The sequence below is a fragment of the Pyrgilauda ruficollis genome, unplaced genomic scaffold, assembly GCF_017590135.1.
Source record: "Pyrgilauda ruficollis isolate IOZ18807 unplaced genomic scaffold, ASM1759013v1 scaffold29, whole genome shotgun sequence".
NCBI classification, from domain to species: domain Eukaryota; kingdom Metazoa; phylum Chordata; class Aves; order Passeriformes; family Passeridae; genus Pyrgilauda; species Pyrgilauda ruficollis.
Genome location: NW_024524266.1, coordinates 14,275,274 through 14,301,542, shown reverse-complemented (window position 1 = coordinate 14,301,542; position 26,269 = coordinate 14,275,274). Strand labels below are relative to the sequence as shown.

Sequence of the window (26,269 nt, the reverse complement as noted above, 5' to 3'; positions counted from 1 at the left end):
GTCGGGATTGCACTGCATTTACAGTAGCTAACCACCTTTTTTCTTCATCTTATCTATTTTTTCTTTGTTTTTCTCCTATTTTCTTATACGTGCATCCTATTTTTTGATACTAATTGAAATCTGCTTTTATGTATAAGTATTCAACAGAAACACAACTAGATAACTATATACCCATCATGGTCTAATGTAATTCACACATTAATATATTTCCTGCAACAGAATTTATTTGTATTTCTTTCAGTTTCTATCTAAGAAACAAAATAAATCAGTATTAGCTTTGCAGGCTGACATTAATTAGAACGTTCCTAAGGAACACTCACTAAATATGTACTGTAATTCTGGCTTCACAAACCAGACAGGTTCTTTCTGCCCTTTCATTAGAGTCATAAACCAACCACACAATATACACCCTCCTTCCTTTCTGCATTTAGCTGCTGCTTGTAGCATGGTCCAGTACCCCAAAGAGAGAGTCTGTGGATTTCCCTTTCCTCTGCCACAATGAGGGCACCATTTGTTGTCCTAATGATATTCTCTGTAAAGGACTGAAGTGGTTATGTTTCACCCCATGATTCCCTCCTCCTTTTCTGTTGTTTGCCAGTATTTACTTGTTTTAACCCCTGCAGAGATTTTGTGGGCTTCCTGCATTCCAACCACCTGATGCCTGCATTTCTGGTTTCAAACAGGATAAATTTTTCATTTTGCTGGAGGCTCTCATTTTATGCCTGTTACACCTACACCTAATATAATTTTTATTTATTGCACTAATTGCCACAAGTATTTTTTGGCTTTCTCATAGCCAGTTGTCTGACTAAAGGTCTTTCAAGGATACTTCAAATTCCTCTGAAGTTATTTCTAAAGTTTAGGTTGTTCACTGAAATTTGACCAGATCAGCAGACCTGACATTTTGGACGATTTCTAAATATCACAATGATCATTAAAAGTCAGAGGGACTAAACTCTGTAGTATGTGTTTTAGTATCAGTCATATCAGACTAATTACTTATCATCTAATCCCTTCTAGAAGTAAGGTAGCGTTCTCTGTGCTGCTAAAACATAAGGAGGCTTCAGCCTGAAATAATGGGATCATTTGGAATCAGTGTAGAGCAGAGTACTAATAAATACTGCTTGAAATCTCTGTGTTCTACACAGAGATTACAGATTCTACTGCACATTTGCATGTGAACGATTTTCTTTGGTTTAATTCCCATTAAAATTGGCAGTGTGGTAGCTAGTGGATGCACCCAAACACATGGTCTGTTTCTTTGCAAAGATGCTGAAATACCAAATGAAAGCTATGCTAAGCAGTATGTATTTGGATCTTAGTGCAAGGACTCCTTCTGAGATTGCATCATAACCTGAGAGTTTTCAACATCCAGAGACGCCAATTACATGAAAACTACAAAAGCTTACTGGTAGCTTCCATCTTTGTAGAGTCCTGTGCGATGCCTGGCAGTTGTAAAATGTCCTCTAATAAGAAAGGCATTGAATACATTGTATAAAACTTTTTATTTATCCAGTTTAATTTTTAGTGACACTTTTACTGTATGGAATAAGTTTGCTCTTTGTCTTTCTTTCTCTTCTTGTCTGGGAAGAGTGTGGTAAGGGAATGAGGAAGAATGTAATGTCCTTTACAGGGTTTAGACCTATACAGGGTTCGTGGTATGCACTGAAGAAGGAGGACCTAAGGAGCAATAACTGTAATCTAAAGCTCTTTCAAACGAAAGAGCAAAACAATTATTGCTGTTGTGGTAGCAGCTAGATGACTAGATATGACTAGTTGGGGGTGGCTATACAGAGTCCACACATAGTGGAATAGCAGAATTTCCTCAAGAAATTTGCAGTTATTGTGGTAAGCAAACATATAGAAATTCATGTGGAGACTGTGAATCAAGTGAGTTTTCATAATTTCAGTTACATTTCATCCTGTCTGGCCATCATCAATAAATGTATTTTATTAAATATGTGGTCTGAAAGAGGATAACACTTGTCTTAGCTATATCTGCCATGTATGAAATGCACAAGTGAGCATTAGAGGATTCTTGATGTTCAGAGGTACATTCTTGAAGTTCAGAGTTCTTGAATTTCTGATGAGTTAAGGTAAGGATGTGGGAGGATAAAGATGCTTCTGAGATAATGACTTTCTTTTGTTCAATGACTGTCACTTTTATGGAAGATACTGGGGAAGGAGAAAGTCTCTTCTACCCTCAGGGTATTTGGGTGAAACTCCAGCAGGAGAGGATGTCCCTTTCATTACAAGAAGTACCACTTGTGAAGAATAAGCCCTTTCACAGAAATATTTCTTGCTTTACTGATACAAGAAGTGTCTGTCCCACCTCTGCTAGCAGTATAACCAAAGACTAATTGGAAACTGAATTCTTTAAAATGCCTCTCAGATAGAAAAGTGGAGAACAGTCCATTGCTGGCAGGTATTATAGCTCTGCAAAAGGCACAGTGTTTGAATTCCAGGTAATCCTTTCCATTAGTTACATTAGAATAACTCTTGAGAATAGTGACAGTAAAAGAAGGCAGAACCCAGACTAGAAAGCCATAATAATTCAGGACAAGAGACAAATATTTATCATAAGGGTGGTAGAGACTGTCAAAAAAGAGAAAGCTAGCTATGTTTGAAAAGTAAGAAACAGAACTGGAATCCACAAAACATGTGATGGCTATGCCTTTTATGGGAAGGAAATAGGTGGTAGCAGTATTGTGTGAAAGTCTCTATCTCCAGCAGGCAAGGAAGATCACTAAAGGGAAAAGTGTACAGCCCTCTAAACAGTGAAGCCTGGGAAGGAGAGAAGGTACATTTTACATGCAGTTAGTATAAAATATTGAGAGTGATTTTAAGTCTTTAAAGAATAAATTTTATTGGTTTTTTTAATACAGAATTGTTTCAATTGTCCTCAGGCTTCTGAAACATTTATCTCCATACAGAGATCACAATCTTGAATCTCATCTTATGTACTGGAAAGGGTTTGAATTGCAAAGACAACTGAAGATGATTGACTTTAGAGAATCAGAAAAAGTGTGAGACAGGAGAAACTCTTACAATTCCTTTCAATACCACTCTTCTGAAATAAGTTTATCATTACTTATATATGCCAGACTTCTACCTCACGATATTTTTAAGTTCTGACTCCAAGCAGGTTGTTTTTAAAAGTGAAATTTTAAGGAAAACTTGTATAATTTAAACATTCTTAACAGTATTTTCTATTTAAATCAAAATTAATGTATAGATTCTGACAGTCACTTTTTCCCAGGACTCGTCATTAAAGGAAAAAAATCCTAACATTAATGCAACACAAGGTATTTCCTTTAGCTACACATTAGAGATGCTCTCTCAAGCCACCAATTTCTGTTATCATCTTATGTTTTTAAGGAGGCAGCACATCTCTTTACAAGTCTTGACCTTTATTAATTGCCTGATTATTTTTATTTTTTCCTTCTCCAATCTTAGAGCAAAATAAATATTCTTTAGATCAATTTTTAAGTAGACAGAACTGAGTAGCAGAGATGCATGAGGAAGGATTAAACCTATTGAAAAAAACCCTGTCTTTTTATTGTCTTTCCCCTGTTTAAGTTTAAACACAAAATTTAACAATTGTTTAAAAATATTTTTTCTAATCTATTAGAAAACTCTCAACTGGTAAAACCCAACTTCTCCTTGTCTTTTAAAACACATTTATGGCTTACTATCATAAGGGAAATGATGCAGGATATGGGTTTTCATCTCTGCATGAGAAAATGTTTGGATTTTTAGTTTATTGTTATTCCATACGGCCTGTAAACTCCACAGCTACAGTAATCTGGTTCCATTTATGTCTATAATATATATAGTTTATATATGGATGCCAATCAAACATTTTCCTTTTAAAAAAGCTACTTTTAAAGGTAGACTGCTGGCTTTAAAATAACTTATCCTTCTACACACTTAATTAAAAATGTATGTATAGAATTTACTAGGGAATAAAACTGGTGGTACATATAATTGGCTTTTCATTCTATAGACTCTCTAGTCCCACATTTTTGTCTAGTTGAGACTGCAAAAAATTTATAAAAAATAGCTTTATTTTTGCTCAGATTTTAATACTTTTGTCTTTTAACCTAATTGCATGTATTTCTGTGCTGCAAAAGATGAACTGCAGGAACAGCTGGAAATAATTTTTAAATTATTGTCTGTGTTGGGTTTCCTAATTAATTTTCAAATAACCCCAGAGTTTTAATTCAAATATAATATGTTATATGAAAATAAGCAAGGCAAATTTATCTACACATTAGCCTATATGATAGATAATGTGTTTGGGGGTAGGTAAACTACTGATCATAAATAAATAAACTAACCATTACTAACTGTGAAAAAGCTGTTACATGTTGAATAGACAAATGTGATATTAGATGATTTAGTAAGGATTCTATATTGTCCTTTAAATCACTAGGATTCAAGGAACTGCAAAACATTTGTGCCACAGCAAGTGATAACATGTACTGTGAGCCTTTTGGAAAGCAAAGAAAACCTCACAGCCTTTAACTTCAGCAATGATTTACCTTCCATAACTCAGGAAATGCTGCTGGGGTCAAGTACAGAGACTCAGCTCATCTACAAGTCAGTCCCACTTGAGACCCAAATTAAGTGGCTTTGAAGTAACCAGCAATACCTGCACCAGCTTCCCTCTTTATAGACATCTCAAACTACTGAAGTCCTTAATTTTCCATCAGTGGGCTGCTGGTAAATTACTGCTGGCAGTTCAACACTTTGTATCTCCTCATCCATTAAGTTAATTCAGAATGAATCATACTGAATTTAGGACACAAATCCTCATGAATTACATTTCATGCCTTGGGATATTATGACAGCTCAGAGGAGTTGGTCCACACCCACACTTGTTAACAGATTGCCACGAAGCAAAGCCAGGGCTAGGGGCAGGGGTACTGCACAGGGGTGGGCGATGGATCAGGCAGTGACACCATCTTGCTGTAATAAAGATAACACTTCCAAATGACAAGCAAAGTTCAGCAGAGGGGATCCTCAAGCTCGGAGAGATACTGACTTGGTACAGTCTTCTCTTTTGTTCTACTTCAGGCTGGAACTCCATGTTCTAATTGCATGAAGAAGGAGTTGAGAAAAAGGATGTGTGCAAAGACTCACTGAACACAGCGAGGGTGGGGCTTTGCTAGTTTGGCATGAGCAGTGAGGACACAGCAGCTCAATTTTCCTGAAGAAAAATCTAGTTTTGACTGAAGGGGAAAAAAGAAAGAATTTCAAAACCAAAGTGATTTACTCTTAAAATTACTAACTTAGAACCATTTTCACTGATCATTGCCTGCAACATAAAGTCAGACAAAAGTAAAAATAAGATGTCACTCAATCCTCATATTAACCATACAATTGTATGTATTGTACTTTTTCAATTTATTGTACAGATACATTTGAGTCAACAACTTTACAGCTGTTGTATTAAAAACAGTGCATTTTTCATAACAAAGCAATGTTTCAAATGCAGAAACAATTTCATTTTTTTCATGCCACTTAGAGGAACAACTAAAAATGCCTGAAGGTCTTCTGATATGACAGCATTAAGAGACTGAAAATATAATAAATAAAATATCATCTTCCCAAATTAAAATTATCTCTCAATTTTGCTGTATGACCATCAAAAATTATTTGCTATATTGTTCTCAGTATCACTAATCTATCACATGCTAAAAAAACTTCTGCAAAAAAACAAGAACCATCATCCAGTGTGCTTGTTACTCATATTGATGAGTAAAAAGGAGATGGAGCAAGAACAATGGATAAACAAAGTCAACATCTAATTAAGAAGTTGGTATGAGTAATACCCTTTTTCCTTTTATCACAGTTAAATGTCTGCTTTGCTCTCAAGATTCTTTAACTGGATATCAGATAGTCAATTAAGTAGCAGTGTGGTTCAATATAGCTTTAAACAATATCAAAATAATGATGTCCTTGTCATGGTCATAGCAAATCATTAACACATCTTAATTAATGGAGTTACATTTCAACAAATTTAGCGGTCAAAAATGTAAACACATTAGAAGACCTGAGCTATACATTTCTGTGATATGCCACACCTTTTCCATTTCCTCTTATAAAACTCTTCTTGTTAAATGGCTCAATGTAAAATGTTTCTGAAAGCCATATTTTAATATAGTTTTGGAATTTGGCATTCATTCACCTGTTACGTAGAGGTATCATGAAAGACGACATTCACACACTCCAAGTTCAGGTATGTCATCCCAGCTGTCTGAAAAAAATACTCTAAAATCCTACACAGGGAATGGAACAAGTTGTCAGTTTGCCAAAGTCCAGGCAAAGCCACCTTTATGGGAAGATGCAGGTAGCTGCAAAACAGTTCCACTCTGGTGTGATATGATTTATGTCATGCCAGTGCCTCTTGATCTATATTCACATTTTTTGGGAACTTACTGTGACCAAGTGTAGCCTTAGAGTGATGTTTCATAACCAGTTTGAGCCAAAACACCTTCTTTCACCTTTTCTCCCTGACTCTAATTCCCACTCTCACCATGTATTGGCACGAGGGTTTGCTGCACTCATGTCACCATCAGCAGAGAAAGTTATCCAGCTTAAATTGGTTCCCTCTCCTTTAAAGAGCTTTTCAGCCCAGTAAGGAAGAGTGCTGAAGCTGGATGAAATAAGAGGAGTGTGAGGGGAGGCAGGTGTAAGAGCAGCACAGATTTAAAGCACCTCTTTAAAGCAGTCATGAAACATCACACCATTAATGGCTGGCATAGCTGCCAGGTGAAACTGTGTGTCCTCCCAAGAGGCTCTACTGACTAATTCAGGAGCCTATTTGAGCCAGAGGCTTCAACTTAAAAAAATGAACACTCTTCACAATGTATAAATAGCAGGAACAAAAAGGTATTGACAGCAGCAGAAGTTAGGCAGTTAGGCATCTTAATGGGTTTTTGTGCATTTACTCTAAAAGGGGGTTTATGTTGGTTTTTGGTTTTTTTTTTTTTTCTTTTTTTGTCATTTTTTCTTTAAAGGTGACTGTGTCAGAATAATTTTAAACAGAAAACAAGACCAATGGGTTTGCATGTCCAGAAATTGCAGGAAATAGTAGCAATTTTTTTCTCCTCCCCAGGCCTCTTGCTGCTGTAAAAGTAGGAGCCTCTTGAACTGCTGGCTCAGTCTGCCCTGGAAACCACACTCCATTTTCTACCTCCATGTTCCTCCTTTCCTCAGGGACAGACTGATATAAGGAACACCCCAAATAAAACTACCCTGAAAAAAAATGATTATTCATAAATCTAAAAGGCAGGCAGTGAATTGTAATTGGTATCAACACTCTCAGAAATGTTTTTCAAATACTCTGAGTTATGCCTTGTATGTGTCCCTCCAGTAACTACTACAATAACCTTTTAGTCCTCATTTTAGTTTTTGATTTAAACTAGGTTGAACTATTATTGTTGGTAACACATTTGCACGTGTGTCCATTATACTAAATAAACATTCTATTCTAAAGATTCTAAAAAAAACACTAAAGATCCTTTATTCCCTAACAGCAGTTCCAAAATATATTGTCTTGGATTTTGCCTCTCTAAGTGTAACTTCTGTTTGTTTGTTTTTGCTAAGAAGAATAATCTTACTGATTTGAGTATCACATAATGGAAAATATTTGCATTTATAAGCTTTTTAAAGTGCCTGACCTTTCCAAAGCATTGGGAGACTGTAAATGGCACTTTGGATAATGTTGCTCTGATAAGATATCAGCTGTGCTAGCTGCCACATGACAAAGGTAAAAAAAAAAAATAAATTGGTTGCTGTATTTTTAAGTTGTCTTGCTTTATGTGAGTATTGAGTATCTTTATTAAGAGAGATCTTCCAAACAGAAATCCTCTAATTTTGACTTAAGTGGGATGAATTCTCTGTTTAATATAATCTTATGGGAGATGAAAACCACACACAAGAAACCCACAAAAAATCTCTACTACAAACCTAGAAGTGTCTTTGTATCAATCTCTAAACATATAAAAACAGCGCCAAGAAGCTAGTCCTCCTTTGATTTTTAATGAGGAGAAATGTACCATGCATGCTCTTAGATATCTCATGAAAATCTGACCGTGAATGAATGATTAAAAATTACAAGCATTTATTACTTCAAATTAATTGCTTTGAAAGCTGTGAAAGAAACTAAACTTATAACCCTGCAGCCTCACATCTCCAATCTATTCATTACATTAGTGTACAGAGAAGTAATTTTGCAATGGTTGTTATAATTTTTTCTAAATAAGCCTAATGTGGTTAACTGAAGTATGTGCTTCATTTATTTCTGGAGTGAACATGAATAGTTACTTGATACATTTTATTTCATGGTATGTATAAAACTCGCCTGATATTTCTTTTCCAATATTTTCCGTTGTTGTAAACTAGCTGTTGGAATGACACCAGCATACTGGTAAGATAACACATAACTTGGTGAAGGACACTTTAAGCAGATGAAATGACTGATCCATTAGAAGGTGACATTTGCTGCAGAGCTCCAGGTAAACACTCAGGTCTCACAAACACCTATCCTGTAAATTTAAATTTGGTGTTTACTGAACTGAATGCCTTCTCTCTCCTTATAACTTCCTAGCTCCATGGTTCTCAAGAGTTATCTCTGAGCAGTGAAAGAAGTGTTTAACACCTGGGGTGTTTTGCATTTGGTCTTTTATTTGTGTATACTTTCAGATTGGCATGAAAACTAAGTACTCAATAAACCTCTTGTTTCAGATTATATTTTACTTTCTTGTTTGGAAAAGAACAGAAGTACCTAAGTAGTCCATTGTCAGAATTTTACCACAGGCAAAAGAATAGAAAATTAAAAGAGGACAGATTGTGGAAAATACTTCTGTGTTACCTTTTTTTTTTATAACTCTTTAAAGCATTCTCAGACAGATACAGGACACCAGTTATGGTTGGCATGTAAACACTGAACACACTGCCAGTCTTATTTATCAATATGAAATTTAGACTGATAACCATGTTTATCCTAATATTCTCAAGCCTATCCCAAAACAAAGGACTGCACTGACCTATAGCTCATCATGCAGTCATTACTAAAAAATGCTATATAAATCTTTATAATGCATGCCATATGTAAACTGTTGGAATTGTTTTCATTTTTTAATATTGATTATGCTGTGTGGCATCAAGTTGAATTTCTGTGAGTATTATTTCTTTTTATTTTCAAGTTCCTCAGATATTAAATATGTAAAATTACATAGGTAACAAATTGGATATTTATTAAATATATGTGTTGATTATGTCTTGAGATTATATAGCCTGTGTATTCATCCATATTATCCTATGAAAACAGACAAGAATAGCACTTCAGAATGCACAATCTGGAGTCTCAGTGTTACTCATATGTCAACAAATATAAAAAAAGATCCTGTTCATCTGATTGCTTCAAAATATTCACGCTACTATGTTCTAAATGGTAAGAGTTTATCAAAAGCATTCAAGCTCTCCAGACCCTTAGTGTTCCTTCAAACAACCTTCTCTTTTCTGGTGACCTGACAAGCTCTCAAATCCCCGATAATTTTTTGCTATTAAGAATGCTTGCAGATTTAGATGGATTTTTCAGAATGAAACCTGTGTTTCATTCTAAACACATGCAGCACTGAATCTAAATACAAATCCACAGTATGTCTAAGAAAAAAACGGTGTTCAGTGCGACTTCATGTAAAGCTACTCTTTCTTTGAACTGCATGAGCACATGCTGACTTTACCTATAAGGCTGGAAAGCATTTATTCCAGAACTGGAAAACAGACTAATTCTTGTAAAACTGTAAATTCCTGAGTAAAAAATGTACTAATATTTGTCATTTCACCAATACATTATTCTTGAGATGAGATTTATGTATGATTAACTTTGCTGCTTGAAAGAGAATTGTATCCTTATAGCAAGGTATTCTGGAGGAGTTAGTGAATTTAATTACAATTATAAATGATGGTACACAATATTAAACTTTTGAGCTTGAATTTTGCTGTTTAAAATGTTAATGTTTGTGCATAGCACCATTGTATGATGGTTTGGGGTTTTTCTAATGCAAATAAACACTCGTTTGTTTTTCAGCATCATATATGATGAAGTCCCTACATATAATTCAGAAATGCTAAGTACAGCTTGAAGAAAAAGTGACAAAAAATTATCACAGAACAATATGATTCCTGATTTTTAAATGTATAAAATTAAAGTCTTCCTAGGACTATAATTTCACATGAAATAATGTACTTTATGTGTCTAAATTGCATTTATTGCTGTGTGTACTTAATATGATCTTGATTGCAATAATTTATATCCTGCTGTCTGCCACAGAGTATTCCTTCAAAGGTTTTGCTGTATCTGAGTAAATTTCACTCCAAGAGTAAGGAACATATAATTTTTGATTGTTTAAGTCATAAATTATCCAGGAATATCAATCTGATATGCAAAGTTTTCTCAGGTTTCATAGTGTTCTATCATATTATCAAAATAAAGGATTGTATTGCCCAAGCAGTCTGAAATAAAATATTCTCATATATCAGTACATAAAGAATCAGATTGACATAGTTGCAGAGATACTGAACAGACACTTTTGATTTCATTAAATCCTGTTTAGATGTTTATCACAGATAAGTATGCTATATAACACTCTAGGGCAGACATTTCTCAATGGATTATAACCTAGCACAAATAAAAAAGTTTTAGTCTTCCACCATTAAATCAGACAAATATGTCCCAGAGAAAGCATTGAGAAAGTGGGATAAAATTTGAACAAATTGTCAAATTTTGCCCATATGTGTATATATATATATATATATATAGGGAGAGATTAGGTGTACATGTATATATATTTATTCTCAGACACACACAAATGCATAAAGACCAAAAAAGAAGGCTTTAAAATATGTATGCTATTTTTAATATCTTAGCCATGACCTTTTAGGATTTGATTAAATTAGGAAAAAGAGTGGAAGGAAAATCAGTTGACACGTTGTCACTGAGCCATAACCACAAACTTTTCCTTAGTGCAGTTGAATGTTTATGACTCACTCATTGTCCCTTCAGTAAACTGTATTAGGTCCTTCATGGACAGCCTCAGCCACAGAATAGTTGGGTTAATGCAATCTGAAGGTTAAAAGTTTTAAGAAGGGAGTGTAGGGTATCTTGAAAATACTTTTTTTTTTTCCAGATAGTCAGATTTTAGAGATTAAAACTTCCCTTATCACCCTCTTTATTAATTTTTTTTTATTTTTCCTAAGTGAAGACCCTTGTTGGGAGCCCACTTTAATGCCACGTTTCTGCCTTTGTAATTTGAAAGCAGAGCTGAAAATGTCAAGAATAAAATTAAAAGTTATTTTCCCTGTTTAAAGCAGAACATGAAAAGGTGTCTGTATGCAATTGTGGTCAGATTGCATCTGGTTTGACTGAAAAAAAATGTGCATACATGGTAAAGTAGGTATCTTGATGTTCTGAACTTCCTAATAGCACTGCTTCAGAGAAAAAAAGAGAACTTTTTTTTTAATAATTTCTTCCCTTCCAACCAAATGATCCTGTTTGAGCACATTTATAAACAAGCAGATGATAATACAGTTACTAAATTTGCTTATTCTGACTGAAAACCCCTCACTGGTGTTATTATTGCCGCTTCTGACACTTCACAGGCTCTCCATTTTTCAATGTGTCTCTCCCATTGTGGTCCTCAGAGCCTACAACAACAGAGCTTGACCTGTTTGACATATCAAGCTATTATCATTAACAAAAAGACAGCAAAATTAACAGCAAAATGCAAACCTCTGCCCCAATCAGATAAATATTTCCCTGTGTAAGATTTTCCTGAATGCTTGGTTTATATTTTCATTTATATCTTGGTAGGAAAAATTGTCAAAAAACAGTTTTAGTTTTGTTTCTTTCTTTGTTTTGGTTTGTTTGCTTGAGGTTTTGTTGGGGTTTTGCTTGGTTTTTTTTCCTTATGCTGATAGAATATGTATTCTTTATACATTTATACTAATTTCAAATATTTCACTTTTTATGAACTAGTCTGCAGTTAAGTCATTAACTATGTGAGTTTTTCAGCAAAGCTTTTTCCTAATGTTTCACTAGGTGAGTATAGCCCAGGAATTGATATAATATTAAACCAAAATGTTTCAGAACAATAAGGTTTTAAAATTCTCAATTAAAAAACAAAACATTAGTTTGTTTAAATCTAACTTTTTGCAATAAATAGTTCAAAGAGAAAAAAGATTTTTTTTTAACACCCCAAGTTGTTTTTTGAAAGGATGATCCAAGCTCTTAGATAAATATAAAAATAAATTAGCTGGCATTGGGGAAGCAAATTTTGAATTTACAGTTTTAATTATTCCTATATGAAACAGTTGCCCATATTACATTAATCTAATAATAGAATATATTAAAGAGCAAGTGTCCAATTGAAACACATTATCAAAGAAAAGGTACAATTTTGTTTAAAGACAGTTGATGTAATCATATGAACTTGAAATTCTTCATATAATGAAAAAAATATGTTTGTGTTGTGGAGTGAATAGAGCATTTACATGTAATCTGTAGAAAAAAAACTTCTCAATATTTTTTCAATTCAATTTCTGTCCTGAAAGGAGTCGCTGATTGCTAGTTATTGCATATCACTTTAGTTAATTTATTTATACATCTACTGATTAATCTAGTTATGGATGGCTTTTGTCATTAACAAGGCCAGTTTCTGTGGAAAATTTTTATGACAATCCAGTGCTATAAATGCATCAGCATTCTTCTGTCCCTTATGGGGGAGCTGCTTTCTATTACTACCTTAGAAATAATATACTAAAAGTAATTCAATGAAATTTTTTTCTTGAATTTGTGCAGGAAAGGGTGAGAAAGAAGAAATCCTCAATTCAGTATATGATAGTTAATTTAATTTTATCAAAGTAATGTCCGAGATAAAAACATTACTTGGTCACAAGTAATGTTTTGGGTTGGATACAATTTAGGAAAATTCACTTTATTCTGATGGCAGGGAAAGTCTCTTGGTTCCTGTACAAACTTACCTTTTAGGTCCATTCATATTGTGCTAGAAATACTCTATTCCTTTTTTGTTTGATTGTTTGTGGTTTCTTTGGGGTTCTTGTTTGTTTGTTTTTTTGTTTCTCTTTTCTAACATCAAGCCTACTTAGCTAAAAATAACTTAACAATAGCTTTATTTTTCTGGGTGAATTTTGGCATGTCAAATTACAGACTTGTGCAAAACCAGGAGACACACTGAAAAAGTGGGGAGGACAGAGGCTAACTAGCTTGTGAGGTTTTTAAAATAATTATTTCATGCTTTGTAATTTTTTAATCCCAATCCATTATTGTCTGTTGTGGAATCACATTTGTCTATTTTAGTAACACAGCATAAACCAACTTGTTACTAAAATCAGAGGTTTTTTGTGTTAGGCTAACAGTATTCTCTGTTTCCTTGAGGGGGACAGATATTGGACAGTGTTGGTGTGAAGAACACTGTAACCTGAAAGGTGAAACTCAAAAGACTCTGAAGTTACCAATAAAAAAAATCCCAGAATATAATTTTAAAACAAAATTTACATATAATGGATAAGATCTATTTCTATCATAAATACATAACATCTGCATGACTCTAAAAATATAGTTCCCCAAAGTTTTAGTATTTCTGATATATAAGGAGCAATGTTAATTAATTCCTCCCTGAACAGATCTGCATTAGTGTTTTCAGGCTTGTGTTTTCATTATTATTACAAGGGGTTCTTATGTTATCAAGGATTTGTACACTTGATTTGGTTAGCATGTTGAAGGTAAGAAGAAGAATATTGTGGAGCACAGTTCCTTGGTCATTATGTTCCTCATTCCCATGCCTTTCCTTCCCTGGCCTCCTGCTCATTGCCAGCTTTTCTCTCCCTGGCCCACGCTGCTGCCAGACCACAGAGGCTCAGAGCTGAAAACACTCTTCATCTTCTTACAGCACCAAGCTTTGCAGCACACAATCTTTTGAAGAGTGTATTTAACATAATATTTTATCTGGAGATGTTGTTTCCAGAGAAGTAGCTTGTAGTGGGGTCACATATCTACCTAAAAGCCTTTTTAACAGAAGAAAAGCTTAAATGTAATTAGCATTTTTTATCCTTGCAACAGGATTAAGTAATTGATTGCAAAGTTGGAAGTGAAGTAGCAAACAGAAAACATAAAGTCCAGAAACTAATCTTTCTTTCCTCATCTAGGTATTTGTACTTCATTCCTTAGCTCTCCCATGCTATTTTATATGAAAAACCTTTGAGAAATTAATTTCTCCTTCAATTTTTATCTTGTGCTTCTATCTTGTGCATTTCTGGTTATTATTCAGTGAAATAAACAGATATTTCTGACTATATATCAAGATACCTGTGACTCTCTGAAGTTGCTGGTTGCAGCACAACCATCCTTGACACACTCCCAAATACCAGCAGAATAGCATGACACCTCTTCCTCAAGCAACTCAGGATGACTTGAGCACTATGGGAACCTGTGGGTTCCTAGGACTGAGGTGTGCAGATGCTCCAACTCTGGTTTCTCACCTTTTGCCTTGGCAAGTCTGACTTAATCCATATCAGTCATCCCTTAGAGAAACTCCTCCCTGCAGTCACATCCTGGTCTGATGTTGTTTTGTGGAAGCCAAGCAAGAAAATGACACAACAGGTTTGTGGTCCCATAGCATTAGTTTTAATTGCTGTGTGTAGAAGACCCCCCTATGCCTCCCATGTCTTTCACCCAGCAGTGCTGGAGCTAAATGAATAAAATGTGTCTTAGATATGTCTTGGGAGTTAGATACACCTCTAATTAGATACCGCCTGGAGGTGTTCTGTTTAAAATTGAATTCCAGTAGCTCTTTCAACAGAAATACACCGGTATTACTGAGGTCTTCCTCAGAAGTGTGCCCAGCAGGGCTCCACAGGGGAAGATTTGGAGGTGAACCATCACCATTGACTTTTGAGTACATCATGTGTGCCTGGAGCTAACACACATCCCTGTAAGGCAGGTATGACCTCCCAGAACATTCCCTGACACACACACGTAACCTCTTTCATTTTCAACTCCAGCTGAAGACTGCAAGGTGAGGACAGAAATATGGCAGGAGAACAGGGATTGCCCCAACTTCCCAGCAATTGCTTACCTGCTAAAGAAATCCTGGACTGCCCCAAGTTCCTCGTTCCTTTCTCTGTCTTCTCTTTGGGAATGGGAATATCACCCATTCTACTCCTCCAATGTCCACCAACACTTTTATTTTCCAAGTAAGGGACAAACACACCATCCTAAATACATTCTGGAGGACTAACATTTTCTGGCAGTGTCTAGACTGGTCACAAAATGTGGCCACCCCAAGTCTCAGTTGAGTAGGATTCTCATAGCTTCAACAGCTATCTAAATGAACCTTGGCGTTATTCCAACATTAAAATATTCTGCATCTCTGCAAGGTATGAACTGACCCCCAGAAATGAACACTAGCTTTCCTCAGGGAAACACAGACCTTTCAAAGGTTATCCAGCAGGACTAAGGCATTAAATCTAAGAACAGAAAAACACGGTTTTCGTGTTAGGGAACTATCAATTTCTCTCACTTGTTCCAGTTCTCACATGTTTTTCATGGGCTTTTAAACAACAAATTAATATATTCTTGTAGCTTTTTGATACAAGGCTAAGTACTGTAACTTCACCATAAATTAATTTATGGTCAGACTTTCCCATCTGTGTCTGAAAGTGATGTTTTCAAGTTAGCTCTTTTATATTCACCAACAGCTATTTAGCTTCCTAAAGTGTCTTTTTCAAACCCAGCTCTTTTCAAATGATTTGATATGTTTCTTAGAACTATGAAAAATCAAAACTGAGATTAATTCTAAAAATCATAGACAAAAAGCTTCTAGCTAGCCATTAATAATTACACTCTTCTTGAAATAGCCTCACCATACAGTATATTTAGCAGGACAACATCAAAGCCCAGAAAGGTTCTGCCTTTTGGTTTTGTTTTTTCTTTTTTTCATCCATAATATCTCAGTAAGAAACATTAGTTAAAAAACAAATGTGCAGTCACTTTGTTCTCTGTTCCCTAGTCTTGTGTTCAAACAACCTAAAACCATTTAGGACTGGCATACAGGAAAGATTTTCTGAATCAGTATATCAGAAACAATACCTGCAGAAAAATAGAAAGCTCTAGAAGGAAACATGCTGCAAGGCTCCTTTTCTATATAATAGTTTCTACAAAACCTGTATATCAACATATCAGAAATTTACCTGGATAGCCTGAATCATTCAAAGAAATAGTTTACTAGTATTAAAGAAAATATGAGTTATTCTCTGGCCACTATTAGCCATAAACTGGTAATCACCATAAAATGCTCTGCCAATGACTGTCAGAATTAATTTGCAAGCCTTCTGCTTTTTCTGATGTTGTGTTGCAGAATGTACTGAGCTTTACTTGCAGTATTTTTTCTATGAGATTTATTTATATTTTTTTCCTACGAGATTTGTTTCCACCAGATTGGTTTCCATTTTCTCCTGTAGCCAACATGCTAGAAAATCTATCAATAGGTTACTGTTCTGACACCAAAGCATAATTCCAGTGTAACCTACTGTTGTTTCTTACAAGTTGCTCTCATTGCCAATCCACAAAGAGATAAATTGCTATATCCTGCAAAATCTATTAACTCATGCACTCAGTTTTGGAGCCTTCATTAGCTCTGCAGCAGTAGGACGTGAAAGTGACCAATCATATCCACCACCCACTAGACTAGAAAAAGTGAAGCAAAATGCTTTCTTCATGCATCAATTTCTGTTCTTTCATCTATGCATAAATATCCATATATTCAGAATTATCAGATGCTATTATGATAATACTACTGTTTGCTGGATGATTTGCCCAGCACAAACTTTGTAATTAGGGAATATCTTTGCTGCCAACAAAACACAGAAGTCTTCCGAGCAGAACTTAAACCACAAAATCCCAGTGAATCCCAGAGTAAGTATGTATAAATATACAGAGAAGGGAAAGTTAAGTTCAGATACTCTGGTCACTGTTGACTTTCAGCAAGATAAAACCTTGTATCAGTAACCAAAAGCTTAGCATTCAGTATTAATTATTAAGATTTTTTTTTTGTCAAGTACAGTCTTGTCAATGATATATCATACATCTCTGCATGGAATCAACATATGTCTAATGTCTTTTCAATTAAATTATTAATGTAAACATGCCATTACATTACCATCATACATTAACACATGAAATTCCTTCATACAATTTGAATAGAAGTTATGTTTGCTACTTACCTAACTGGGTCTCCTGAATTGTTAGCTTACTCTCCAAGGGGTGTAAAAGCTTTGGTGGTTTATCTGTTAGTGGCGCTAGAAAAGAAAGAAATTCACATATGTAGTGCTCTGATTATTATTGGGTAGACTAAGACTTGGTTTTATACCTAATATTTCAAGAAGGCTTTGGTTTTATTTTGTTTTAATAATGTTCCTGCCTTCAGTAGATGTAAATGTTTTTGCTTAGACAGTAAATATAGCTCCAAAATTAAAAGTCCTTTTATTAAAAAAGTAAACTCTTTAAAAGACCACAAAAACAAACAAAAAACCCACCAAAAAAAAAAAAATAAAGCAACCAAGCAATAAAAGAAAAACAACAAAAACCTCTAAACCAACCAATCAAGAAAAAAACCCAAACCAAAAATGCACTGACATTGAATTTTCTCTTTTTGTAAATATTATTCAGGATTTCATAGTTTGCTGTGATATTTAATTACTTTTCTATAAGGTATAGTCATTAAAAGATAGATAACATAAGTTACTCTAAAACAATTTTGAATATTTGATGAAAATTTTATTTGAAAAGACATCCCCAACATCAAAACTTTGTAGAGCGGAGTACTTGAAAAAGGCTGTTTTCAAAATCCAGGGAATGAATACAATGAAATAATGTCAAGATTCCTAATACGACGGCTTCTCTTTTCCCTTTTGGTCTACCCTGAGATAATATTAGTAGACTTATACAATGGTGGAATAGAAAGAATTTTGTAGTGGTTAAAAACTTTCTGATGGTTGTTGAAGTGTGTTCAAAGTATGCATGTATATTAATCATGCTATTCTACCAAATATAACATCTGCCTATTTGGTTCATGGAAGTGACATTGATTATTACTACTTTTGTTTTTGTTAGCAAGTGTACTTTTTACTGTGTCTGAGAGATGTGTGCATGCCATATGAACCAAAAAGAATGATTTTTTTCCCCCCTTTAATACTGGTACTAAATATTCATGGGAAATTTCCAATTTTTCTAGTCACCTGCAACATTTTGATATTCTGCTTTTCAACATCAATTCATACTTCAGTTTTTAACACAGATTATGGGCTGTCGCAGATTTAAATACATTTGACATTTTGATACAGCTCTAGAATATTTGTTCCCTTCAACTTGTCAAAATCAATGCTCCTGTTCTTACTGACACACACACATTCCCATATGTGTATGGGCTTAATCTACAAAACACACTTGTCTCCTGTCAGTGAAATAGCAGGAGAAGTTTATTTGCATTCTCTTCATTATGTTTCCTCTGGTCTTTTAGTAAATTATCAATGTTCTTTAAAAAGTACAGCATTAATTTCAACTTTACAACAATTACAGAATGGAACCATTATCAACTCGTGTTTCTGCTTTACAGAGATTATCCTTTATATGATAAAAGCATAAACCCACTCAGTTGGTATAAGAGGTGTTAACCTATCAGACCTAGCAATGAATCAAAATTCAGTGGAGTGGTAAAACACGTGTACTTTGTCCAAAAACCTTCTCTCAGTTCATTCTTCTTCCAACTCCTAGTTTCTATGGGAAATCGTTCTGCGCTACAGGCTTTGGAGAAAGCTGAAAGATTTTTGGCATCATCTCTGGCTTGCTACTTTTCTTTACACCAATGTTAATTCTTTTTATCTGTTTTTCTCTCTCTCTTTTTTTTTTTCTTAAATTCTAAAGTGGGTGGAAAGGAAAAGGATTCAAAATATATTTTCTTCTTAAACTGTAAAATTAGTCATTTCATTTCTTAACTTCTCTGTAAAGGCTCATAATTCATCAGCACATTGCCATTTTTTAAACATCCAGTATGAATTTAGATTTAATTTTGCATTTCTGTCATTCTCAACTCAATTACTATTCATTAGATAATGTCTTCTGAGTCACTGTTTTTCTAAATCTGTTTTGAAACTGTGAGCAAAGTTCCCTCATTGTAAGTAAAGATATAGTAACTTGTGGAGTTAATCTGAATGCAATGAATAAGTGGATTAGAAACCAGCATTATTATCAGTTTAAGCAAAGACCAACATTACTTTTATGATCCTGTATCTCAGGTCTCTAAGAAGCTTTCTACTTTTAAATGAAAAGGCCCAGGATGTATGGAAATAAATCATCCTTCAACAGAAGTATGAAGTTATAAAATTTTTGCCCAGTTTAATTTATGAGATTTAATACATAATTTAAGAAATAAAATGCTACTGAAAACAACAAATTAGATACATAAATGATGTATCAGCATCACAGGATGGAAGCCAAGTGACCCGACCTCCTCTTGGAAGCAGGTCCAATAGAGCAGGTTGTCAGGACCTATCCAGTCACATTTTGAACACCTCTGTGGGTGCAGATTTCACCACTTTGGGTGTTCCAGCTGCCAGCCACCCAGTGGCCCTACACTGCACTTGGTTCTGTGCATCTGTCTTTTTGAACAGCAAAAGGCTGAAAATTTCTCAGTGTCCCAGGTGTGGCCTCACAGACACAGCAGGACTGGGAGCATGGACATGGACACTTCTGGACATGCTGGCTGAAGTGTTGCCAAGAGCTTTGCAGCTGGGATTCACCAACTCATGCTCAATTTATTGTCCACCTGGGCTGACAGGACAATTCATGCAAAGCTTTTTCCTACTCAGTCAGTCCCAGGTTCTGGGACTGCTGCACAGGATTATTCATCTTCTAGACCAAGATATTGCCTTTGCTCTTTTTTTGACTCCATGATTTTCTCCAACTTTTCAAGGCTTCCTGAAGGAGCATCTCTGTTCTCTACTTTGTCACCCGTTCCTCCCATTTTGTTTAGAGTGCACTCTGCCCCATCCCCAAGGAGTACAAAACCTCCCTAATCAATAGTAAAACAAAGATTCGACAGAAGTTAATTGTGTCCTATACTTATTTTGATGGGTGAGTTACCAAGGTTTGTTGACAGTAACAATTTATATTTAGTAAGACAATGCAACTCCAAAAATTCTAAATTGGGAGGAGTACCCCAGCATTGCATTTCTTTAGATGTCTACCAACCTCACACTGCTGCATGTCTGTCCTATAAGCAGTCATATTTTCCAGGGTCAACTCCTTCACCTGTCCAGAAAAGTAAACATATCCAGTAAAGTTCTGCATTCCAGAACTTTAAACTGTAGGAAGCTACTGTGAATAGGAGTTATATAGGCAAAGAAAAGAATTTTAATAACTATATGTGCTTAAATATCAAATTTTCCAAGGTGATCTGAAACTTTTCCTCAGTCACACAGGGCCTTTAGTGTCTGTTATTTGATCCATTTCTTAGCCTGAAAATGTATGTAAGTACGTTCTGGCACATTAATTCCAGTGGACTGATGCAGAGGTGAGAATTTCTCTAGCTGCCTCTACACCCCTCAAGTGTACACTCTAAATTGTGGAAAGTCAACATTAATGGACAGCACAGAGTTACTACAATCTTCATTTAGTTTAGAAACTCTGGAGTAGACCTATATATCTCCTATAAACTTTTTCACATCCTTAAAATCATGGGGAATGACTTCCTAACTAAGCCATGTGAGAGTCTGTTCAAAATCAATATCATTTTCAGACAGATATATTGAGCCAGTTATCTACTAAATTGAACAGAAAAAGCATAATTTAATTATTTCTTTCTAAAATGTTACTAAATATCAAGAACCCAACTGAATTTATGAAACTCACAACTATGTCTGGTCTCTTAAACAAGTTAAATACCTTTTATTCTTTTTTTTAGAAATAGATGCATGAAGGCAATAATTTTCGTGTCCTACAAAAATATCCTTGATTTGAAAGCACTTCCTGTTCTTTACTGTATATAAAGAACAAAAATTCTTTGAATATGTTTAAAAATATAAAGAGAAGATGCTCTTCCCACAGGTAGTACTTATCAACATGGCTGTCACACAGGAGGAACAGAGTGCTCGGGTTCCTATTCTTGCATGAGGGAATTCTCAAGTCTCTTGGCAAGAATCTTAGTTCCTGGATATTATTATCTACTCATATATGGATTCACTTCTCCCTTCTTCCCTCTTGGTTTTTTCTTTTTTTCCTTCTCACTTTTTTTTGGTTTTTTTTTTTTGCTTTTGTTTTTCACCACCCTCGCACCATCCCTCCCACCCTGCACTGTCTACCCCCACTGCTTTAGAGTCAAGAAATCATTTTAATCAAAATTGCTATATTCCTCTTTAAAAACAATGGGTATTGATAGGTCAGTGCCTTTTAAAGGAAAGCTGTTCGATCATAAATCAAGTTTACAGCTCATCTTATGTTTGACTTCTGAAACATCATTGATGAATGGTTTGAAAACAAATATGTGTCAAACTTGAAGTAAACTAAAGCTAAAAAAATAAAAAGGTGAAGTAACCAATTCTGAAGATTTATTAAAAATTAATATACAACTTCAGAAATACCAGTCAGCTGCAGACATATTGATCCTGCTCAGAGAAAAAGTGACTAAATTCACATTCCGTGTCTATCAGATTGGATGTACATTTAAAATATATTGAACAATTTTTCTTGCAGTAATGAAAGTGAGAGCCACCACAATCAGTCACCGTGCTGGAAACCAGCCAGAAGATAATATTTTTACATCAGACACTGACTTCCATGCTCCTCTTCCTACGCTGCTGCTTTAGCTTCAGATGAATGTGGTCACATGATAGGTACACACACTTGCTCTGTGCAAAACACTGTCATTTGGAGAGACCAGCCAACTGTTAGATTTTAACACAAGCAATGAAAAGTCTTAATTCAACCTGTGTATCAAAATAGCACTAATCTGGACATCAAAATGGAGCCGACTCAAAATGCACAAACTTAATAATAGAAAAATTATAATTCTAAAGATCTAGGTTTATGTCTGTTTTATGAAGTGTTCTCAGATTCTCCCTTGAATATAACTACAAAAGGTTTTAATTTCTTAGAAGAAGACAGGGTTTTGTGGAATTGTCTGAAAATCAGAAAGCCAGTTTATTGTCTGGACATTTCATTCCAGGCAAAAATTCACAGGAATAATTGCCTAACTTGTCCAGTCTGAGTTATATATATTTTAGAACTTTTCTGGTTCAAATGTTTTATTGAAGTAAAAATTACATTTTGAGGATGAAAATCCTTCTGATCTTTCTGATATTTGAGATAATGCAATGAGATTAAATTTCTTATGTTTATGAACTTAGTCTATTTTAGAAAAAATGACTGACAAGTCCCTGGAAGATACTGTAACCATAACAAGAATTAAATAGGGAGAAGAATTCATTGCCATGCAATGGGAAAATATTCCTACACTTTGAAATCAAAGGACATCAGAGACATGGAGTTCTTTTCATGAAGTCTGCGCTGTTTCTTTGAATTCAACCCACAGTTCAAAAAGACTGCATCTCGTGGTTTGTGTTTAGAAACTTAAGAGAATTCCTCATTTCCATTTACTTTCTTGCTAATATTCTGAGCTTGTGTTTCTTTATCTCCTATATTTGTTGTGCCAGTTTTGTCACAGACAGGTAATTGTGTGGACAAGGTACTTCTGTCAGGGGAGGGATGTCTGAGGAGGATATAGAGGAGGTCTGACAGACTGTAAAGGTAAACAAGTTGCCCACGGAATCTGTGGCTGCAGCGCCCCTTGAAATGTTCAAGAACAGCTGGTGGGGCCCTGAGCAACCCTGTCCATGGCAGAAGGACTGAAACCAGATAATGTCTGAAGTCCTTCCAACCCAAACCATTTTACAATTCTGCAGCAGTGCCAGCACTGCTGCCTGCTCCACATGCTCGGAGCTGTCCTGGGCCTGGCTGGGAAGTGCATGGGGTGCACTCACCCTTCCAACTACCTCATCTGAACATTTATTCAAGCATTGTCAAGCATGATTATCTTATGCCAGATTCCGTGGAGAAAGTTTGAATCTCGAGTAAAACAAAGATCTGGGTTCAGATTGCTATGTTAAAGTGTCATGAGAAGGATCTGAAAATAATGCACTGTCATTGGAAAGCCCTAAGTTACGAACAGTTGACATTAATGGCCATATTCAGGAATCATAAGTAATTATAATAATAGAAGGAAAAACTATAGCATTCCAGTTGATATTTGCAGTGCCTTGAAAAACTCTGATGCATACTTTTATGTTTGTTTTCTTTGCCTTAATAGAAATGTCTGAAAGAAGAAAATGCAGTAATGCAGTAGCAGTAGTCTACAGCAGATTGCAATAAAATTAATTATGTCCAGGCTGAAGCTACAGTCTTGAAACATTAATCTACACAGTCACTGTCCAGATGAGTGTTGATACTGAGAACTCTGAGACTCCTGAGAGTAAATGTGAGCTGAGCAAAAAAACGTAATGCAATGCAAGGATGCTGGTTTTTTTCCTTATTTCTCCATACATAGGTATAGTCCTGTGTATTCAGGCCTATCAATAGAGACATCAATTCCTTTTAAAAACTAAGTATATGGCAAGGTCTTTCAAAGGAAGGGAAATCTTTACACTTGCTTGAGACTTAACAACCTTAAATCTCTGCTCTCAGTTACATTCAGATTAGTTTCCATTCACAAGGGCATCATTTAAAGTCACATATGCCATGAATTGCACAGCAGCCTTGTAAGAATATTCTGTCTTGCTGCATGCATGCTGAATCAAGCAGTTCAAACTGAGGGCAGACACATATAAGGACACTGAAGTTATGTGTGCAAAGCCATAGGCATATGACTGTAAATGAGCTGTCTAATGTAACTCCATTTCCACTATGACTGACTCAAGATCAGCTTTTATCTTCTGAAATGTTCCCATAAATCTTGCATTGCAAGACAAAAACATCTCTCCTTTCAGTTTATGTCTTTGTCATTGTCTTCTCCTTACCACATATTAAAAACCCCTAAAAACAACAAAACAGCAATTCCCCCCCCCACTTTGGGCATATAAATTAAAATTATTTTTATTTTTTTACACCTAATGATTTCTTCTGATATTTTTTGCAAACTGGCCATAATCTTTAATTTTTTCAATAACGGTTTTTTTTTTTCAAAAATAAAAACCTTTATAGTCCTTTGAGTAGAATATCAGCCCTTCCTAAAAGAAAGTGCAGAAACAGCTAAACTTGTATTCAATAAAGAGGTTGCAAAAGTTTTCATGATGTATATTGAGAAGAGACATCACTAAAATCAAATATAAAGATGGGAAGAATATTTCCAATAAGCCTTTTAAAATGTTTTAAGCCTGTGAGTCCCCTGAGATTAACAACACACTGAATACTGGAGAAGAGCAAATGCAGCCAGATGTTGGGGTTTTCATTATCTGCTCATCTCTAATTGAATCTGATGTGAAACTTGTGCTATCCCTATGACTTCAGAGGAGATGTTAGTTTTCTTGAACACACAGTGACATTTCCCAGAGATCATCTCCATGGAAAAAGTACAAATAATCAAAAGGTTGCCATGGCAGATGTTAAGGCAGTCTTGAAATTCAAAAGAATAAAAGAATATATGTAGTTAAACAATTGAGTGAAATATCAGCCTAATATGTTGAGATCCTCTTTGTCTCCTTCTGCGTGGCAGATTTTGGGATCTTATGAAGAAAAAGGGATGGAATAAAGCAAAGCTTTAATTCTATAAGTTTTTTTTGTTGTTGTTGTTGTTGTTTTGTTTTTTTTTTTTAATTATAGTGACAGGATTCCCCATCTCCCACAAAAAAACCCCAAACAAAAAAGAGACCCATAGTACAGAAAGCCAAATATAAATATTAAAGTATCTAAAATATCCAAAATATTTTTTCTCTTTTGCCTGTAGTTTCTCTACATTACACCACTGTTTTTATACAAAACTGATTCCTAAAGCAAGATAATGGAAATGAGATTTCCTAAGTAGGTTTATGAAAAGGATGTCATGCTAAAGCCTGGTCTACCTGCATGTTCTGTTAAATTTTTCTCTTCACTTGGGTCTTAAAGGTATCAGATCATCTGGGGAAAAAAAAGAATGTTATTGCTACAAAAGGTCAGATTATATACTATCAGTGAATTTTTTGAAAGTGAAATCTCTTGTTAGAAAAATAATTAAATGATGTATCAAGGAGCATTTCCACCAGCAAATCCTCTGATGTTTCAGCTTAATGAAGCAGCTCACCAGCATGTCATTCAGCAGCAATGCAGTTAGAGCCTGCAAGGGAATCTGCTCCTCTATCTACATGTTAGCTTATGCCTTTGTTCAGAAGAGTCTTTAGGGAAGTGGTGTGTTTATAACTCCTGTATAAGGCTTGTGTAACAAATAGAAACACACGCAGGATTCTTAACAATGGGGTTACCTGAAAAGATGTCATATTCATGAAGCACAAAAGATTTATATAAATAATAATGATTTAGACAAACTTACTAGAAAAAGCAGACTAAAAAATTGTCATCAAGCAAGCATTCTGCATCACACTATTAAAATTTCTCTGCATATCATCCTAGATTCTAGGATGATGCATTCCAGGATGAATGAAGGATTCATCTTTCTCATATCATTACCCTAACCTCTTCTCCTTCCTTTTATCTCTAAACCACAGGTTAAACCACAGAAAATATGGGGATGGAACTATCATAAGGTTATAGCTTCTGTAACTAGAAAAAATACATATTTTTAACAATTACTCCATAATTCTTTTCAGATGACCACAAGAATCCCTCATTTATACAGTCCAATTATTCCGTGATACCTACCTTTTCTTGTTCAGCCCTTCACACTTGTCATTGAATATATATATATACTATTATTTCTTGTCCTCTATTTTCACAATCATTAAAATTTTCCCCCTGAAATTCAGCGATAATTTCCTTTTTTTTTTTTAATATTTTTGCCTATTATTTGTGTACCCTATCTGAGATTTAGAGTTCAAGTCCAAGGAATGGAGCATGTTTTAGAATCATTTGAATCAAAAAGAAATCTGGAAAAGACCTTTAAGATCATTAAGTCCAACTGCTAATCCAGCACTGTGCAAC

General features: G+C 34.9%; 1 protein-coding gene across 1 annotated transcript in view; it reads right to left on the bottom strand.

Moving 5' to 3' along the window:
• Positions 1-26,269, bottom strand: part of IL1RAPL1 (interleukin 1 receptor accessory protein like 1) — a 578,609-nt gene that overhangs the window by 139,506 nt on the left and 412,834 nt on the right. The window contains exon 5 of the mRNA XM_041472402.1: positions 17,314-17,388. Coding sequence (XP_041328336.1) covers positions 17,314-17,388 — 75 coding nt within the window. The remainder of the gene's footprint in view (positions 1-17,313; positions 17,389-26,269) is intronic.